Below are 14,397 nucleotides of genomic sequence, written 5' to 3'. Positions count from 1 at the left end.
TCTTTCTGCCATGGGGGATATTGCAGATCCAACTCACCAGTTCTTTTTCCATTCACTCGTCATCACTATCAAAGATAACTGCCTTCCTACGATTTGCTGTTTTTTTTCTTGGAGGAGAATCTCCATCTATCTCCTTGTGCTTCAGACTGTTGCCTCCAGTTCCCTTTATCTTTTCCCTTGGCTCCTGTAGCAGGTCAAAGGTGGACAGTAAAGCATCAAATATAGGCAATGGTTCATGAGACCACTTAGTTGGAAGTTCATGCATATCCTGGCCAATTTTCATTAGCACCTCGCAATTTTTATAAGACCAACCCATTGGTATACCGCTAACCCGCATGAGCCATGCATGGCCAACGTTTGAAAATTTTGAATAGGAATGGGATCGCAGTTAAAGATTGTCATCTGTAATCTTTTAGTTAAGCAAAAGCATTTAATATTTTGGTAATTTACTAAACAACTGTCAGATATAAACTCATTTATGAATTAAGTTCTGATCAAAAAGTAAAAAATAAAATTGAAAACTGGAGCATCAACAAGTGTTACTGGTCAACATCCATCTGTTAAATGCATATCCAATTTCTAACCAACTTAAGTAAAACTAGAGTATGGCATGTGAATGCACAGTACTGTGGATATGTGAAGCATCGAGTTTCATAGATGCTTCACCAAGCAGTCCGGTTATATAGTAGAAGAGACATTGGTCAAAAAGTAAATTACAATAGTTAACGAACACTTTCTTGCTACTAATCTTGTTAAAGTGCTGCCTATTTTCAAGACAATATTTTTATACCCTAGCTAATAACTTTAGATATTATCAAAAGCATGGTATGTCATACCGTACCAAAACAAACGGTACGGAGTGTACCGTATTGTACTGGTTTGGTACCGGTATGGGATGTACCAAATACCGGTACATGGTATGAAGGGCGTATCGACACTCGGTATGCCGAACCGGCTCTGTAATGTACTATACCAACATAGTGATAGGGTGGCATCGGTATGGGGCTCGGTACCGAGATGGCATACCTTGATCAAAAGTAAATTCTAACAGTTAACAAACACTTTCTTGCTACTAATCTTGTTAATTTTGCTGCCTAGTGTCAAGGCAAGCTTTCTATCTGTTTTCTTACAACTTTCATCCATATTATCATAGGTGTGTGATGGCAACACGGTATGATTAACAACTTTTATCCTGAAAGTTATGGAATGATCTAGAATTGATTAAGTTTGAACTCTGAATCTTGACCTATAACTAATATTTCTTGATCAGAAAATATGAGAAAAATGAAACATTGTAGATGTATTGCATGCACAGTATGGGCGTTCACAACTTAACACCCATAACAATAAGAACTTCAAACCGAACAACAAATTTATTACCCAGGTATTCCACATAGAATAGATAGGGCTTACTGAAAGAGATACGATGACTAATAATTCATATTATTTGTTCACAAACTTAAATGCTTTACCAAGAACATAAACCTGCTTTATTCCACAAATATAATTACTTAATTCAGTCACACTTTTTCTTAAAAGGCTTCTTTGAATCCTTGATCATGACTTCTATCCAAGATTTCTTAAGCTACCTGCTCTTTTCAGCACATTTGGCTCAAACTGAGCCATCTTAGCGAAGCAATTTGTAGCCATGAAAATACATGGCAAACCATTAATTGCTGCTCCATCACTTTATGCTCTCCTGGTGCAATTTTAAACATCACTCAATTTAATCCAATTTCTAACTGTGACCTTCCTAACTATATAATAAATCCTTTCCCATGCCGTGGATCTAGCAGTATTTCTTTTAGTCCAATTAAGTTGCACTCACTGACAAGCATCCATGTTCATGATTTGCACATGTTAGGTAGTTTAATAAATAGGCACAAAGTTCTCATACTTAGGAAAAATTAACATATAAAGAAATCAAGTTTAGGGAGAACATATGTATAACCTTATCTTCATCTTCTTCAGATACAAAATTTGCACCAGAAGCTTCTTTGTCTGCCTCATTCTCCTTGTATTCACCTTCATGTTCTGGCTCATTTGCTGGATATTTCTCAATATTGTGGCCTTTGCTTTCATATTCAGATTCCTCTCCCTCACTCTCTGGATGTTCCTCTACTGGGCGCCTTGCTGGACGAGCAGTGGGCAAGGATGACTTGCGAGTGAGATTTTTCCGTATATTTGGCTGCGAATTCATATAAAAAAGCATTCATGCTTTAGGAAGTAGAAAAAAGAACTGGCAAATTAGATGTGTATGGAAACAAGAAAAGCAGATGCAAACTAACCCTCTTTTTTGCATTAATTATGCATCTCTCAACCTGTGCTTCTCCTTTCGTATTTTCCTCAAAACAACTACGAGCTGAAGCTGACTTGCAAGAACTGTAATAGTCTTCAGGCTCATCATCCTGAAGTCAAGAAAGATAAGAGTCAGGTAAATAAAATGTCATGACATTACCATCTGCAAAAATCTCATTCACCAAAATGTCATGTGCATCCTTTGCATTTAAATGGCAAGAGGAAAAGAGCATTGGTTGGCAATTCTGAACATCACTGGACATAAGGACCTAATAAAGTACAAACAATTACTAAACAAAGACCATGAAATATGTAATGAGCTCAGATAACCAGAAAAAGTGAAAAGGGAATCTGATAATCACATAGGCATCTCAAATTTACCAGCTCTGTGACAATGACGGAACAACACTTTGTTGAGAAAGAGGTTACTAGCATATGCACACTGTTCACAACAAAAAGACAAGCAGAAATGATGGAAGAAACAGAAACCTGGTGCATACGAGAATGAAGATTAAAAGAGTGATAACAAGATAAGAAATAAACAATAAAATAAGCATGCCAACAATAATTCAATTCATTGCAAACAGCATATTTTTTTGTCTAAAGTTGAGATCCTTATTATTACATGGACATTATAAGTACTAGTATATGTGTTTTATATGATTAGTGGAAGAAAAAAAAAATATAAAAAGTTTATGATGTAATTCACAAATCAGATATGCAAAAGCATTTTTTCTCAATTTTCTGAAAGTATCCCAGGTGACATGCAATGTATGAGTTTATTGAAAATGTTAAAATAGTTTCATGCTGTTTTATTCAACTTTGTGATTTAGTGACTAATATAACACCGAAAATATAATTAAGTATAATGGAAATTAAACCTCATCTAGTGCCGCCTCCAACAACCCAGGAGAGAGCAGCCGTCCTCTGCTCACAGTTTGTCGATATTTGTGATTCACTTTTTCATGTTTCTTCTGAAGTACATTGGTTCTAATTGTTTGTCCTTCAACCTGCAAGAGACTTTTTTTCTTCAGTATAAAGATGTAGCACATCTAAAAAAGTGAACATTCATCAAATAACCTTATATTTTAAGTGGTGAAATATTTATTCATGTAGATTTCCTCATATTTGGATGTATGCTCAAAATTTAACAGGCAAAAGGTCCAATGCATGGAATAGTTTTGAACAAGTTGGAGACCAATCAGCTTAACTCTACCATGCAATGCAAGTTCCATACTTCCATGTATTCTAATAGAAGCTAACTGACCTAGATCAAAGAAGATAAATTTGTCAAAAAGGAATAAACAAAGAATTGTAGATATCTGGTTAAGCAGTAGTGTTTAAGAATGTTGTGTTTATTGAGAATTTGAGATTAATGTAACTACCTTCCATGTCAAAACCTGAGAAAGCCAAAAATATTACATGAGCACAATTCTTGCTCCTTTTATTTAATTTTTTTTGGGCGTGGAAGGTTGTTCTTTAATCATTTGAAAACGGTTCATGAAAATATGAACGTTCAGAATACGTCTGCTGTAAGATTATGTAGGATCACCAAGCATAAGCAACCATAGAGCCTTGATAAGTTCAGGAATTCTTAATGAAAAACATGTTTTCTAGAAATTACTAGTTAATTCAGAGGTTCAAATTAAAGAATTGAAAAGTTGACGGAAAGAAACCAGGGTAAGGTGTCAGAAAAGATAATGGCCATCAGAGTGAAAAACATTAGCTACCTACAGAGAACAGCACCTATTTAATCTTCGAGAGGAAAACTAAGATAAGTGAAGAAAATAATCAAAAATAACCCAGAATTTTTAGGATGTCTAGGACCAAATGCTGCATACAAAGGCCTCCTTAGAAAACAATCCAGCAAGGCAATGTATTTGCAAGCTTGAAATCTCCAAATCAGGAAAAAAAAAGTTTGATGTAAGCGATGCATGTTAGGCCAAATTTGTTGCTAAATTCTTCAAAGCGACAATTTCACTCCCTAGCCAGGCAATTCCAGAATATAAATTTAGTATACTACCAGTATTCTAACAAAATTGCTGGGTTACCAAACAGCAATAGTCAATGGATAATCAGGAGGATGCAAAATGCAATTAGGAGCTGGTAGCAATCAATATCCATCAGGAGTGTTAGTGCAAGGTAGCTGTTAAGGGAAAAGTGAGAGGCATGGAAGCAATTTGGCCAGGCAAATGATATCAAACTTCTTCATGCCTTCAGAAAAAGATACAAACCATAGATCAAACTCTAGTCGTAAATAGTGATAATGAATATCTCGACATACTAGATGAAACACGAAAAGGAGAGGTGAGGATGATAGTGTTATTTTGATGATTAACAAGCAATTATCTAGAGCATGCTATAAGTTAAATTGATACTTCATTTATAAGTTCATTACCCTCAGTATATTTGTTTAATTGAAAATGGATAAATGGCCTTGTTCATTTGGATGAATCTAACCTTGAGAATGCAGCAAAGTGTGGTTTGAGTCGACCCATAGGTTGATTGGGTCGACCCCGGCACATCAAGAAGTCATCTGGCACACTCCTGCAAAAATGGCACAAATGAACAGTGAGTTGGGTCGACTCAAGGCAAGCATGAGTCGACCCAACCTCCAAAGAACCTCAAAACACAACAGAAGAATGCTCTCTGGATTTACTGAGAGGGTCGACCCACACAGTGGTTGAGTCGACCCAAGCTTGAGTCGACCCAAACCCTGAGAGGGTCGACCCAAAGGCAAGACAGAAAGACAGACAGAAAATGGTTCTCTGGAATTACTGAGAGGGTCGACCCAAGAAGAAGTTGAGTCGACCCAAGTGAACTTTGAGTCGACCCAAAGAATGGTTGGGTCGACCCATGGGAAGGAAGGCTGAAATTGAGGTTTCTGTGGTTTCTGAGAGGGTCGACCCAAGGAATGTTTGAGTCGACCCAAGGCAAAGTTGGGTCGACCCAAGGACAGGTTGAGCCGACCCAAACACGGGCTGAACATAACGGCTAGTTGTGCAGAAATGCTTTTTGGACTCCCAACGGCTATAAACGGCTAGTTTCTTCAATCCAACGGTCAGAAAGGACTATTTGGAGGTTGGAGAAGTATTTAAGAAGGAGTATTCATCAGAGGAAGCAAGCTTTTGGGAAAATACATCAAGTGCATTCAAGAGAGAACCCTAGCAAGGCAAGCTTCATCCAAGTGCTTCATTCAAGAGTCAAAAGAAAGGGGTTGAGCAGATTCAAAGAGTCATCAAGAGCTCCATCCCCCTTAAAGAGTGAAGCATCCTTGACAAAGAAGAGCAAAGCCACTTCAAAGCGATAAATACTTTCTAACTCTTCCTTGTAGCTTATATTGTTTCATATGCTCATTTAGGAGTTTGAATCTTTCCTTTGTTTATTAAACACTTTGTAAAGGTTCGTTGGTGAGCCCGTAAAACCAACAAAGGTTTTTGGTGAACCCGGAAAACCAAAGTGTAAAGGTTCGTTGGTGAGCCCGTAAAACCAACATAGGTTCGTTTGTGAGCCCGTAAAACCAACAAAGGTTTTTGGTGAACCCGGAAAACCAAAGTGTATAGGTTCGTTGGTGAGCCCGTAAAACCAACAAAGGTTTTTGGATTGTGAGCCTGGAAAACAATCCAACTGTAATCCGCGGGATTATAGTGAATTCCCAAGGGGACGCTTGGGGAGTGGACGTAGGTGCTAAGGAGAGCACCGAACCACTATATATTGTTGTGTTTGTGTTGTGCTTGTGCTTACGTTTATTCTTGCATCATCTTCTATCTTTGCACTAGTTTAAATCATTCAAATAGTTTAAGGAAGCATCCACCGCACTTAATTAAGAAAACGTTTAAAGCACCAAAATTTAGAAGAAACCAATTCACCCCCCCCCTCTTGGCTTGTCACCTTGGGCAACAAGTGGTATCAGAGCAAGGTGCTCTAATAGTACTCATTGATCTCACAATCAAGAGTTAAAGATCATGACAATCCAAGTGGGATATTCTATGAGTGAGGGACAATTAATTGATAGACCTCCACTATTTGATGGTATAAACTACACATATTGGAAAGCACGCATGCGCATTTTCATTCAAGCACATGACTACGATTTATGGAGTATCATAGTCAATGGGCTACACACAAACACTAATCATGATAAAGAAAGGGCTCAACAAAATGCAAAAGCCATGAATATTCTATATTGTGCATTGGATGATAGTGAACTTAATAGCATATCTTTTTGCATAACTGCTAAGGAAATATGGAATATGCTTGAAGTTAAATATGAATGCACTAACGTTTCTAGTGAATTTGAAACTAGTTCCGAAGAAGAAGAGCATCAAACTGAAACTGAAAATCTATGCTTTGGAGCACATGAAGATGAGGTATGTACTCGAACACAAAGTGATTTCTCATTCAAAAATCAAGTACATACTGAAGCTCAATCTGATTTTACATTTGATGAACTTCATGATGCTTTTTCTGATTTATACTTAGAATATAAGAAGCTTAGTTTAAAGAATAAAAAGCTAAATCAGAAAAATCTATCTCTTGCTGAAAGCTATAATATAACTCAGAAAAATAATAAATTACTTTCAGAAGACAATGAAAGGCTAACTAAAGAAGTTAACAAATTTAAGCCTATAGTTGAAAAATTTACTATCAGCTCTGAAAAACTGAACTTAATGATAAATAATCAAAGAGCTGAATTTGAAAAGGCTGGATTAGGATATCAATCTTGGTACACACAAAAATCCTTTAATGATATATGTGTTAAATCCTCCACTATCTATCCTAAAACGGATTCTAATTTATCTAATGAACCTAATAGGCAAAAACAGAAAATTGTAAGTTTATCTACTACTCATGTTAAATCTATGTTTGTTAAATTTAACAAGATGATGCAGAAATTCACTCCTTATAATCCTAAATTCTGCAAGCCTATGGACAAAATAGCCATTAAGAAAATATGGGTTCCAAAAGGAACAATAATAGCTAACCTACAAGGACCCAAAAGAGCTTGGGTTCCTAAGTTGAAAATCTGAATATTTTCTGTAGGTGTGTCTAGCACTCAAGGTTTAGAAATTGGGTGCTCTAGACATATATTAAAGAATGAAACTTAAAATATACTTTAGAAAAATAATTGAAATGAAAAGAATAATGAAATTAGTAATCCTTGCATCTCATCATTCTCTTTGCCTTAGTATCTAATTAAAACATAAATTGGAGGTATTAATCAATTTTGTGATATAGGTAATATTTTTAAAAATATAATCAAATCACTTCATTTTATAGTATGCCTTACTTACTGCTGGATAAGTTGCTAAATGATTAATCAATTTATTAAGAATAACTCTATGAATTCTCTATCTACTTGATTGAGAGTTTTTATCAATGGTATTATCTTATTGATCATAGACATGAGAATGTATACTTGGTATGCCTTTAAATATATGCACTATGAATACCAAGATTAAAGAAACCACTTTTGGCATATAAAATCAACTCATACTAGTATGGACTTAATCTCAAAAGACCTTGTCATTGGTTCACTTAGATTAATTTTTGCAAGGTCAAAGTTTGCTATGTATGTCATCTAGAAAAATAAACTAGAATCATTTCTAAATTTGAAAATATTGTTTCCATCTTTTAGCCGTTGGAAATTCTCCATAAGAACTTATTTGGATCTCTAGGATTGTGAACCTAGGAGATAAGCTCTCTAATTTTGTAATTATGGGTGATTTCTCAAAGCTAATGTTGGTTTTATTCTTGGCACTTAAATTGAAATATTTTCTGCTTTGACACAAACTTACAAAAGGTTTCAAATGAAAAAGGTTTGCAAACTGTGAAAATTCATGGCACAGCTTTGAAAACCAATTTGTTGATAAAATGGTATTGAATACAATTGTGCTTGCACCAAGAACACTATTGCATATAGGGGTTATATAAAAAAAAAAAAAAAAAAAAAAATAGAACCTTTGTTGTGTAAGGACAATGCTTTGTGATAGCAGTTGATTAATACTATCATCACAGCTTGTCATATTATAAGGTTTCTATTAAATCTATTTTTAAAGAAAACCCCATATGAACTCATGAAAAACAGAAAATCAAATGTTGCATACCTTCATGTTTTTCAGTTATACATATTATGTTCTCAAGAATGAAATATATGCCAAATCTGATAAAACAAGTATTTCTTTGGATATTACTCTTTAAGCAATGCATATAGAATATTCAATGAAAAGATACTAGTTGTAGAAAGATCAATTTATATTATTCTTATTAAAACTAGATCTTTTATTGAGAATATAGTTTATCACTTTGATTCTATGTAACAATCTGAATTTTGATAGAAACAACTATTTAAGATAATTTGATTAAAACTTAACTGGTATATCTTATTGATAATTATCTTAAGCAAATAGAATCTAAGCTAAATTGCTTTTGAAAATAAGAAATTGGTTTGACTTTGATAAATCTTCTTATTGCCTCACATGGGTGTCCTTGAACCATATTATTTAATAAAGTTATCTCTTCAGTTCAAGTGACTTGTGCTTGCTTATATTTAGGCAATCTCTTGAGTAAAGTGACTCAAATTCAATTATTGTCATGTCTCATGTTGAGTCATCTAGTTAAGAGATATGTTGTATGAATGTTTTTGTATCCTAGAGAACCTAATGAATTGCCTTCAAGAAAAGAAAAAGATTTTGCTAATGATACAGGATTTGTGAGCAAGAAATTTCAACTTGAAGGACACCTCGATGAAAGATACAATAAACATTCCCTTGGAAACAAAAAAAAAAAGAAAAGAGGAAGATTTTCTTCAGCCAAGGGTGTAAAGAATCTAAAAGGTATTTGGCTTGAAGAATGCTAAATGTACTGGTAATCTAAACTCTTCTCTTGTGAGTTAGTTGAGCAAAATCAATAGTCTGAAATTATATGGTAGCATGATTAAACCTTTAATTGCTGATCATCTTGATATCATGCTTCATTCTCATGCTAGTGATAATTGTTTAATGGTGTGATTAAATTGAAGTTTACTTTTTCCTATATAATGCATAACCATGAAATATACAAGTTTATGCCTCAAATCTCTAATTCAAAATAACTTGTGATAAGCTATGAATCATTGGGCATAATGAAAATGCTGTTTGCATGATATACATTTATATGCAGCATATTAGATTAATTCTTTATTCTGCTCTTTCATGTAAATTACTTGAGAATAACAAAAAGAGGGAGAGATAAAGAAAAGAAAATGAACAATTATTCAAGGAAAGTAAAATCTAAGTAAAGGCAAATGCTTCAATCTTTAGGAAAAGCAAAACAAGCATAATATATTTGGCACATTTGTAAGACTAATATGAACATTCCTTTGGAAGAGATAAAATCCATAATTAATTACAAGAAAAGTTTGAAGTGAACATTTTAACCCTTCTATATTGCTCATTATAGGGATGGTGTCAATGGGGAGGCTAGTGGTAGTACCCGACACTATTTGACCCAACTATTCGGTGTAGGGCATATTAGGGACGGCACAAGAGGGAGGCTAGTGGTAGTACCTCGTGCCCCTTCCAACTCCACCGGATAGGGAGCAAATAGAGTATAGAGCATAGAAAAGTAAAACCAAAAGAAATAAAGATTAGAATGTTCACTAAGTGGTTAAAGGAAGAAATTCAAAAATGAGGAAATGAATGATAAGATAAATGAAAGTAAATAAAAAGCTTGTGAAAAACCAAATGAAGTTTCGATCACTTGAAAACACACCTTTAGGATAAAATCAGTGTAGAATTATATATAAATAGGGAGAGTTTATTTAAAAAGAATAAATTTTGATCCTTGACATGCTTGCTCTTAATGTTTTAATACATGATGTTATGACTTAATGCATATTATGTTTTACATGTAACATGATGTTATGAATTATGTGTTTTCAATATTCAAATAACAAAGATCTTTCCTAAATATAACTTGTAATGGTTCATGCCTATAAAATTTGATTGAAACATGTTATTACCAACAACAACATCATTTTGTTTTAATAAATATATTTTGAAAAATAAAAGAAAAGAATAATTTGAATTTGCAAATTAGGCAAAATGAATTGATTCTGATTTATCTTTTATCTTGTCTAACATTAGTACATAATGTCCTCCAATTTGTACCAAAATTCAATATGAATTACAAAGATTCTGGATGTGCTCTAATGTTCTTGAAATATGTGTTTTCAATCTTAATAATTTAAGATGAGCTACAATGTAGAAGATGCATATCTCAAATAATAATCCTGAAAGCCTCCTTGAAAATTTTTATGAAATTCAGAATCTGATTTTGTATAAAAGCTTAAACTTAATTTTAAAAAAAAAAATGCTTCTATCATTGCATTTTTGTAACTTTCATTATATGCTTCAATGATTGCATCATTTTGAGGAATAACTCAATATGATTCCTAGATGAAAACTACGGTCTAAGAAAAATAGAATTAATTTTGATGCCTTGATTGTTTGCTCCGATACGCATCTGAAACATATCATTTTCTATCTTATAAGTTTATTAAAATTAGTCTAAATGATGCGTTTTTCAATGATCTTGATTGCAAATAAATGGTTCTAAACATATGATATTATTTTGATATTAAAAAGATTTATGGTGCTTCATATATACATTGCTGAAAAACTATGACTAAGAAATTAATATTGTGAATATACACTCCTACATAATTAAATGCTTCTATCATTAAAAAGAAAAGCTATTTTTAAGAAGAGAGTTAATGATCCTAAAGCTTAGAATATTTCAACTCACTTCAATAATTCTTATAGGAAAGAAAATGTAATTACTTTTGAAAGAAATTTGAGCTTCAAAAGAATTATTTTCTGATTAATATTTTCATACATATTCAAAAAAAAATAAGAGGAAATATAATTTATTCTTGAAAGATTAAAAAGAATGATTGCTATAAATTTTGAAAAATTCTAGATCACTCTACATTCTTGATATTATAGAAGAACAAAAAAAAAAAGGTTTGAAAGAAAATGCATCTTTTGAGGGGGAGCTTTAAATACTCAATCTCTTTATTGAAAATTATCTTCAAACTCTAAACTCTCAAATGGAATGATTAATTAAGGGGAAGAAAGAAAATTTCAGAGTGAGAGATCATATAGAACTTAATCGTATAAATTCGCATCTAAAGATGAGACAAAGAATACTAAATGTAAAGTGGTATTAAACTTTGTGCTTCATTGAATATCTTTTGAAAGTTGGATTTCCATCTGTATTCATCGGTAAATCATTTATTTCTGAAAATTTAATTGAAAAGGATTCCATCTGTCTTAGTTTTGAAAATTTATCTTGGAATCTACTTATGAGTTCTTATTGGCTTGCACTTTGGTGTTTCAATCCTGAGCCAATTCATTTTAATTGATTTTGATGCTATGATCTTTAAAGGAGTAAAAGAAAGTTTTTAAGAGAGCTCTAAAAGAACTTTCAAAGCCAATACTTTTATATCATGAAAGAACTTTGAAGTCATTAAGAATTAAGGATTCAACATAATCTTATGTTTTTCGAGTATATAAGTTTTGATCTTTATTTGCTCTTATACTATACTCTGAAAATTAATTAGATTGCTCTCATCTTGTTATATACTTAATATATATATATATATATAAAGATGTTGAGTTTTCATTCGTGCCTTCTTTGAATATTATTCCTGATACTCCTTGAAATAACTTGAAAAAGATTCCATCTACACTTGATTTGAAAAATATCTTTGGAATCTACATTTAGAGATCACTTCTGGCTTATATCCTAAATATCTCATTCCTAAAGCCAAACACATAGAAATTAGATATGATTTTATTAGGGATCATGTGCAAAATGGAAACATATGTATTGAGCATATATGCACTGAAAAACAATTAGCCGACATATTCACAAAACCCTTGAGTGAAGATAGATTCTGCACGCTAAGGAGAGAATTAGGTATATGTGATCCTTTTTATTGAAGAAATATAAAAGGGAGCCAGTAGTCTCATGATACATTCCTCCAATTTCTAAAAATCCATGAAACATGAGTCAAACTTGTTATCTATAGATTCCTTACTCATGTATCATTGTCCCAGAAAGAATTTATAAGGATTGGAAGCAAAGAAAATTTTTAGAAGCAAAAAGAAAGAGAAAAGAAAAATTCTGCACTTGGGTCAACCCAACCCAGAATAGGGTCGACCCAACGTTGAGTCGACCCAAGAAGTTTCTTGAGTCGACCCAACGTCGGGATCCCACTGTTAAAAGGGGGACCCGTGAGCTATCTAGGGCACTGTTTACCCTTTGTCCTCTTCCGAAAACCTTATTTTCCACTCTCAAATCTTCTCCAATCATCTCCAAACAGTAGATTACTTCAAGATCTTGGAGAAATAGGGACCCGAGAGAGCCGTAGCCAAGCGATCCGGGAGAGTCTCACGATCTTGTTTAGAGACTAGAATATGTATCTAGTTCTCATATGTATTTGGTGGTTATCATGCATCTTTAAACTTTGATTGAGGAATATTGTATTTGCTTTTGCTTTTGATATACTAAAATGTTCCTATTTTGATCAATGAAGTTTGAAGTTTGGTATTTATTGCATCTTTTTTCATGTACCTATTTGATGATAACAAAAAGGGGGAGAAGTAAAGAAAGAGTAATAGGGGAGAAGTAAAGATATCTTTAGAGTTAATAGAGTAACAAAAAGGGGGAGAAGTAAAGAAAGAGTAATAAGAGGAGAAGTAAAGAAAGAAAGAGAAATAATTTGTAAAACAAATTGAAAATCATATAGGAAAGCATATACATCCAAGGGGGAGCAATTCAAAGAGTCAAATTGGCAACATTTAAATGATATAGGGGGAGATTTCACAAGTATATATGAAAAGCTGAAATTCAGCAGTTTAATCCCTTTTATAAACTGATTTTAAAGACAAGTATCAATAGGCTTATACTCTTTATTTTGTAATCATCAAAAAGGGGGAGATTGAGGATGATAGTGTTATTTTGATGATTAACAAGCAATTATCTAGAGCATGCTATAAGTTAAATTGATACTTCATTTATAAGTTCATTACTCTCAGTATATTTGTTTAATTGAAAATGGATAAATGGCCTTGTTCATTTGGATGAATCTAACCTTGAGAATGCAGCAAAGTGTGGTTTGAGTCGACCCATAGGTTGATTGGGTCGACCCCGGCACATCAAGAAGTCATCTGGCACACTCCTGCAAAAATGGCACAAATGAACAGTGAGTTGGGTCGACCCAAGGCAAGCATGAGTCGACCCAACCTCCAAAGAACCTCAAAACACAACAGAAGAATGCTCTCTGGATTTACTGAGAGGGTCGACCCACACAGTGGTTGAGTCGACCCAAGCTTGAGTCGACCCAAACCCTGAGAGGGTCGACCCAAAGGCAAGACAGAAAGACAGACAGAAAATGGTTCTCTGGAATTACTGAGAGGGTCGACCCAAGAAGAAGTTGAGTCGACCCAAGTGAACTTTGAGTCGACCCAAAGAATGGTTGGGTCGACCCATGGGAAGGAAGGCTGAAATTGAGGTTTCTGTGGTTTCTGAGAGGGTCGACCCAAGGAATGTTTGAGTCGACCCAAGGCAAAGTTGGGTCGACCCAAGGACAGGTTGAGCCGACCCAAACACGGGCTGAACATAACGGCTAGTTGTGCAGAAATGCTTTTTGGACTCCCAACGGCTATAAACGGCTAGTTTCTTCAATCCAACGGTCAGAAAGGACTATTTGGAGGTTGGAGAAGTATTTAAGAAGGAGTATTCATCAGAGGAAGCAAGCTTTTGGGAAAATACATCAAGTGCATTCAAGAGAGAACCCTAGCAAGGCAAGCTTCATCCAAGTGCTTCATTCAAGAGTCAAAAGAAAGGGGTTGAGTAGATTCAAAGAGTCATCAAGAGCTCCATCCCCCTTAAAGAGTGAAGCATCCTTGACAAAGAAGAGCAAAGCCACTTCAAAGCGATAAATACTTTCTAACTCTTCCTTGTAGCTTATATTGTTTCATATGCTCATTTAGGAGTTTGAATCTTTCCTTTGTTTATTAAACACTTTGTAAAGGTTCGTTGGTGAGCCCG

General features: G+C 34.0%; 1 protein-coding gene across 2 annotated transcripts in view; it reads right to left on the bottom strand.

Annotated features, from left to right (window-relative positions):
• LOC103720077 (protein LEO1 homolog) overlaps positions 1-14,397 on the bottom strand; it is a 34,058-nt gene that overhangs the window by 511 nt on the left and 19,150 nt on the right. For both annotated transcript variants that reach the window (XM_039126290.3, XM_088721345.2), the window contains exons 8-11: positions 3,180-3,308; positions 2,289-2,408; positions 1,952-2,188; positions 38-184 (exon numbers count right to left, since the gene is read on the bottom strand). In XM_039126290.3, the coding sequence (XP_038982218.3) occupies positions 53-184; positions 1,952-2,188; positions 2,289-2,408; positions 3,180-3,308 (618 nt within the window). In that variant the 3' untranslated portion in view covers positions 38-52. The remainder of the gene's footprint in view (positions 1-37; positions 185-1,951; positions 2,189-2,288; positions 2,409-3,179; positions 3,309-14,397) is intronic.

This window comes from Phoenix dactylifera, chromosome 1 (assembly GCF_051530095.1).
Source record: "Phoenix dactylifera cultivar Ajwa chromosome 1, Ajwa_hap1_PhDact_Kaust_v1.1, whole genome shotgun sequence".
Taxonomy (NCBI): Eukaryota; Viridiplantae; Streptophyta; class Magnoliopsida; order Arecales; family Arecaceae; genus Phoenix; species Phoenix dactylifera.
This window is presented reverse-complemented; position numbering and strand designations above follow the sequence as displayed.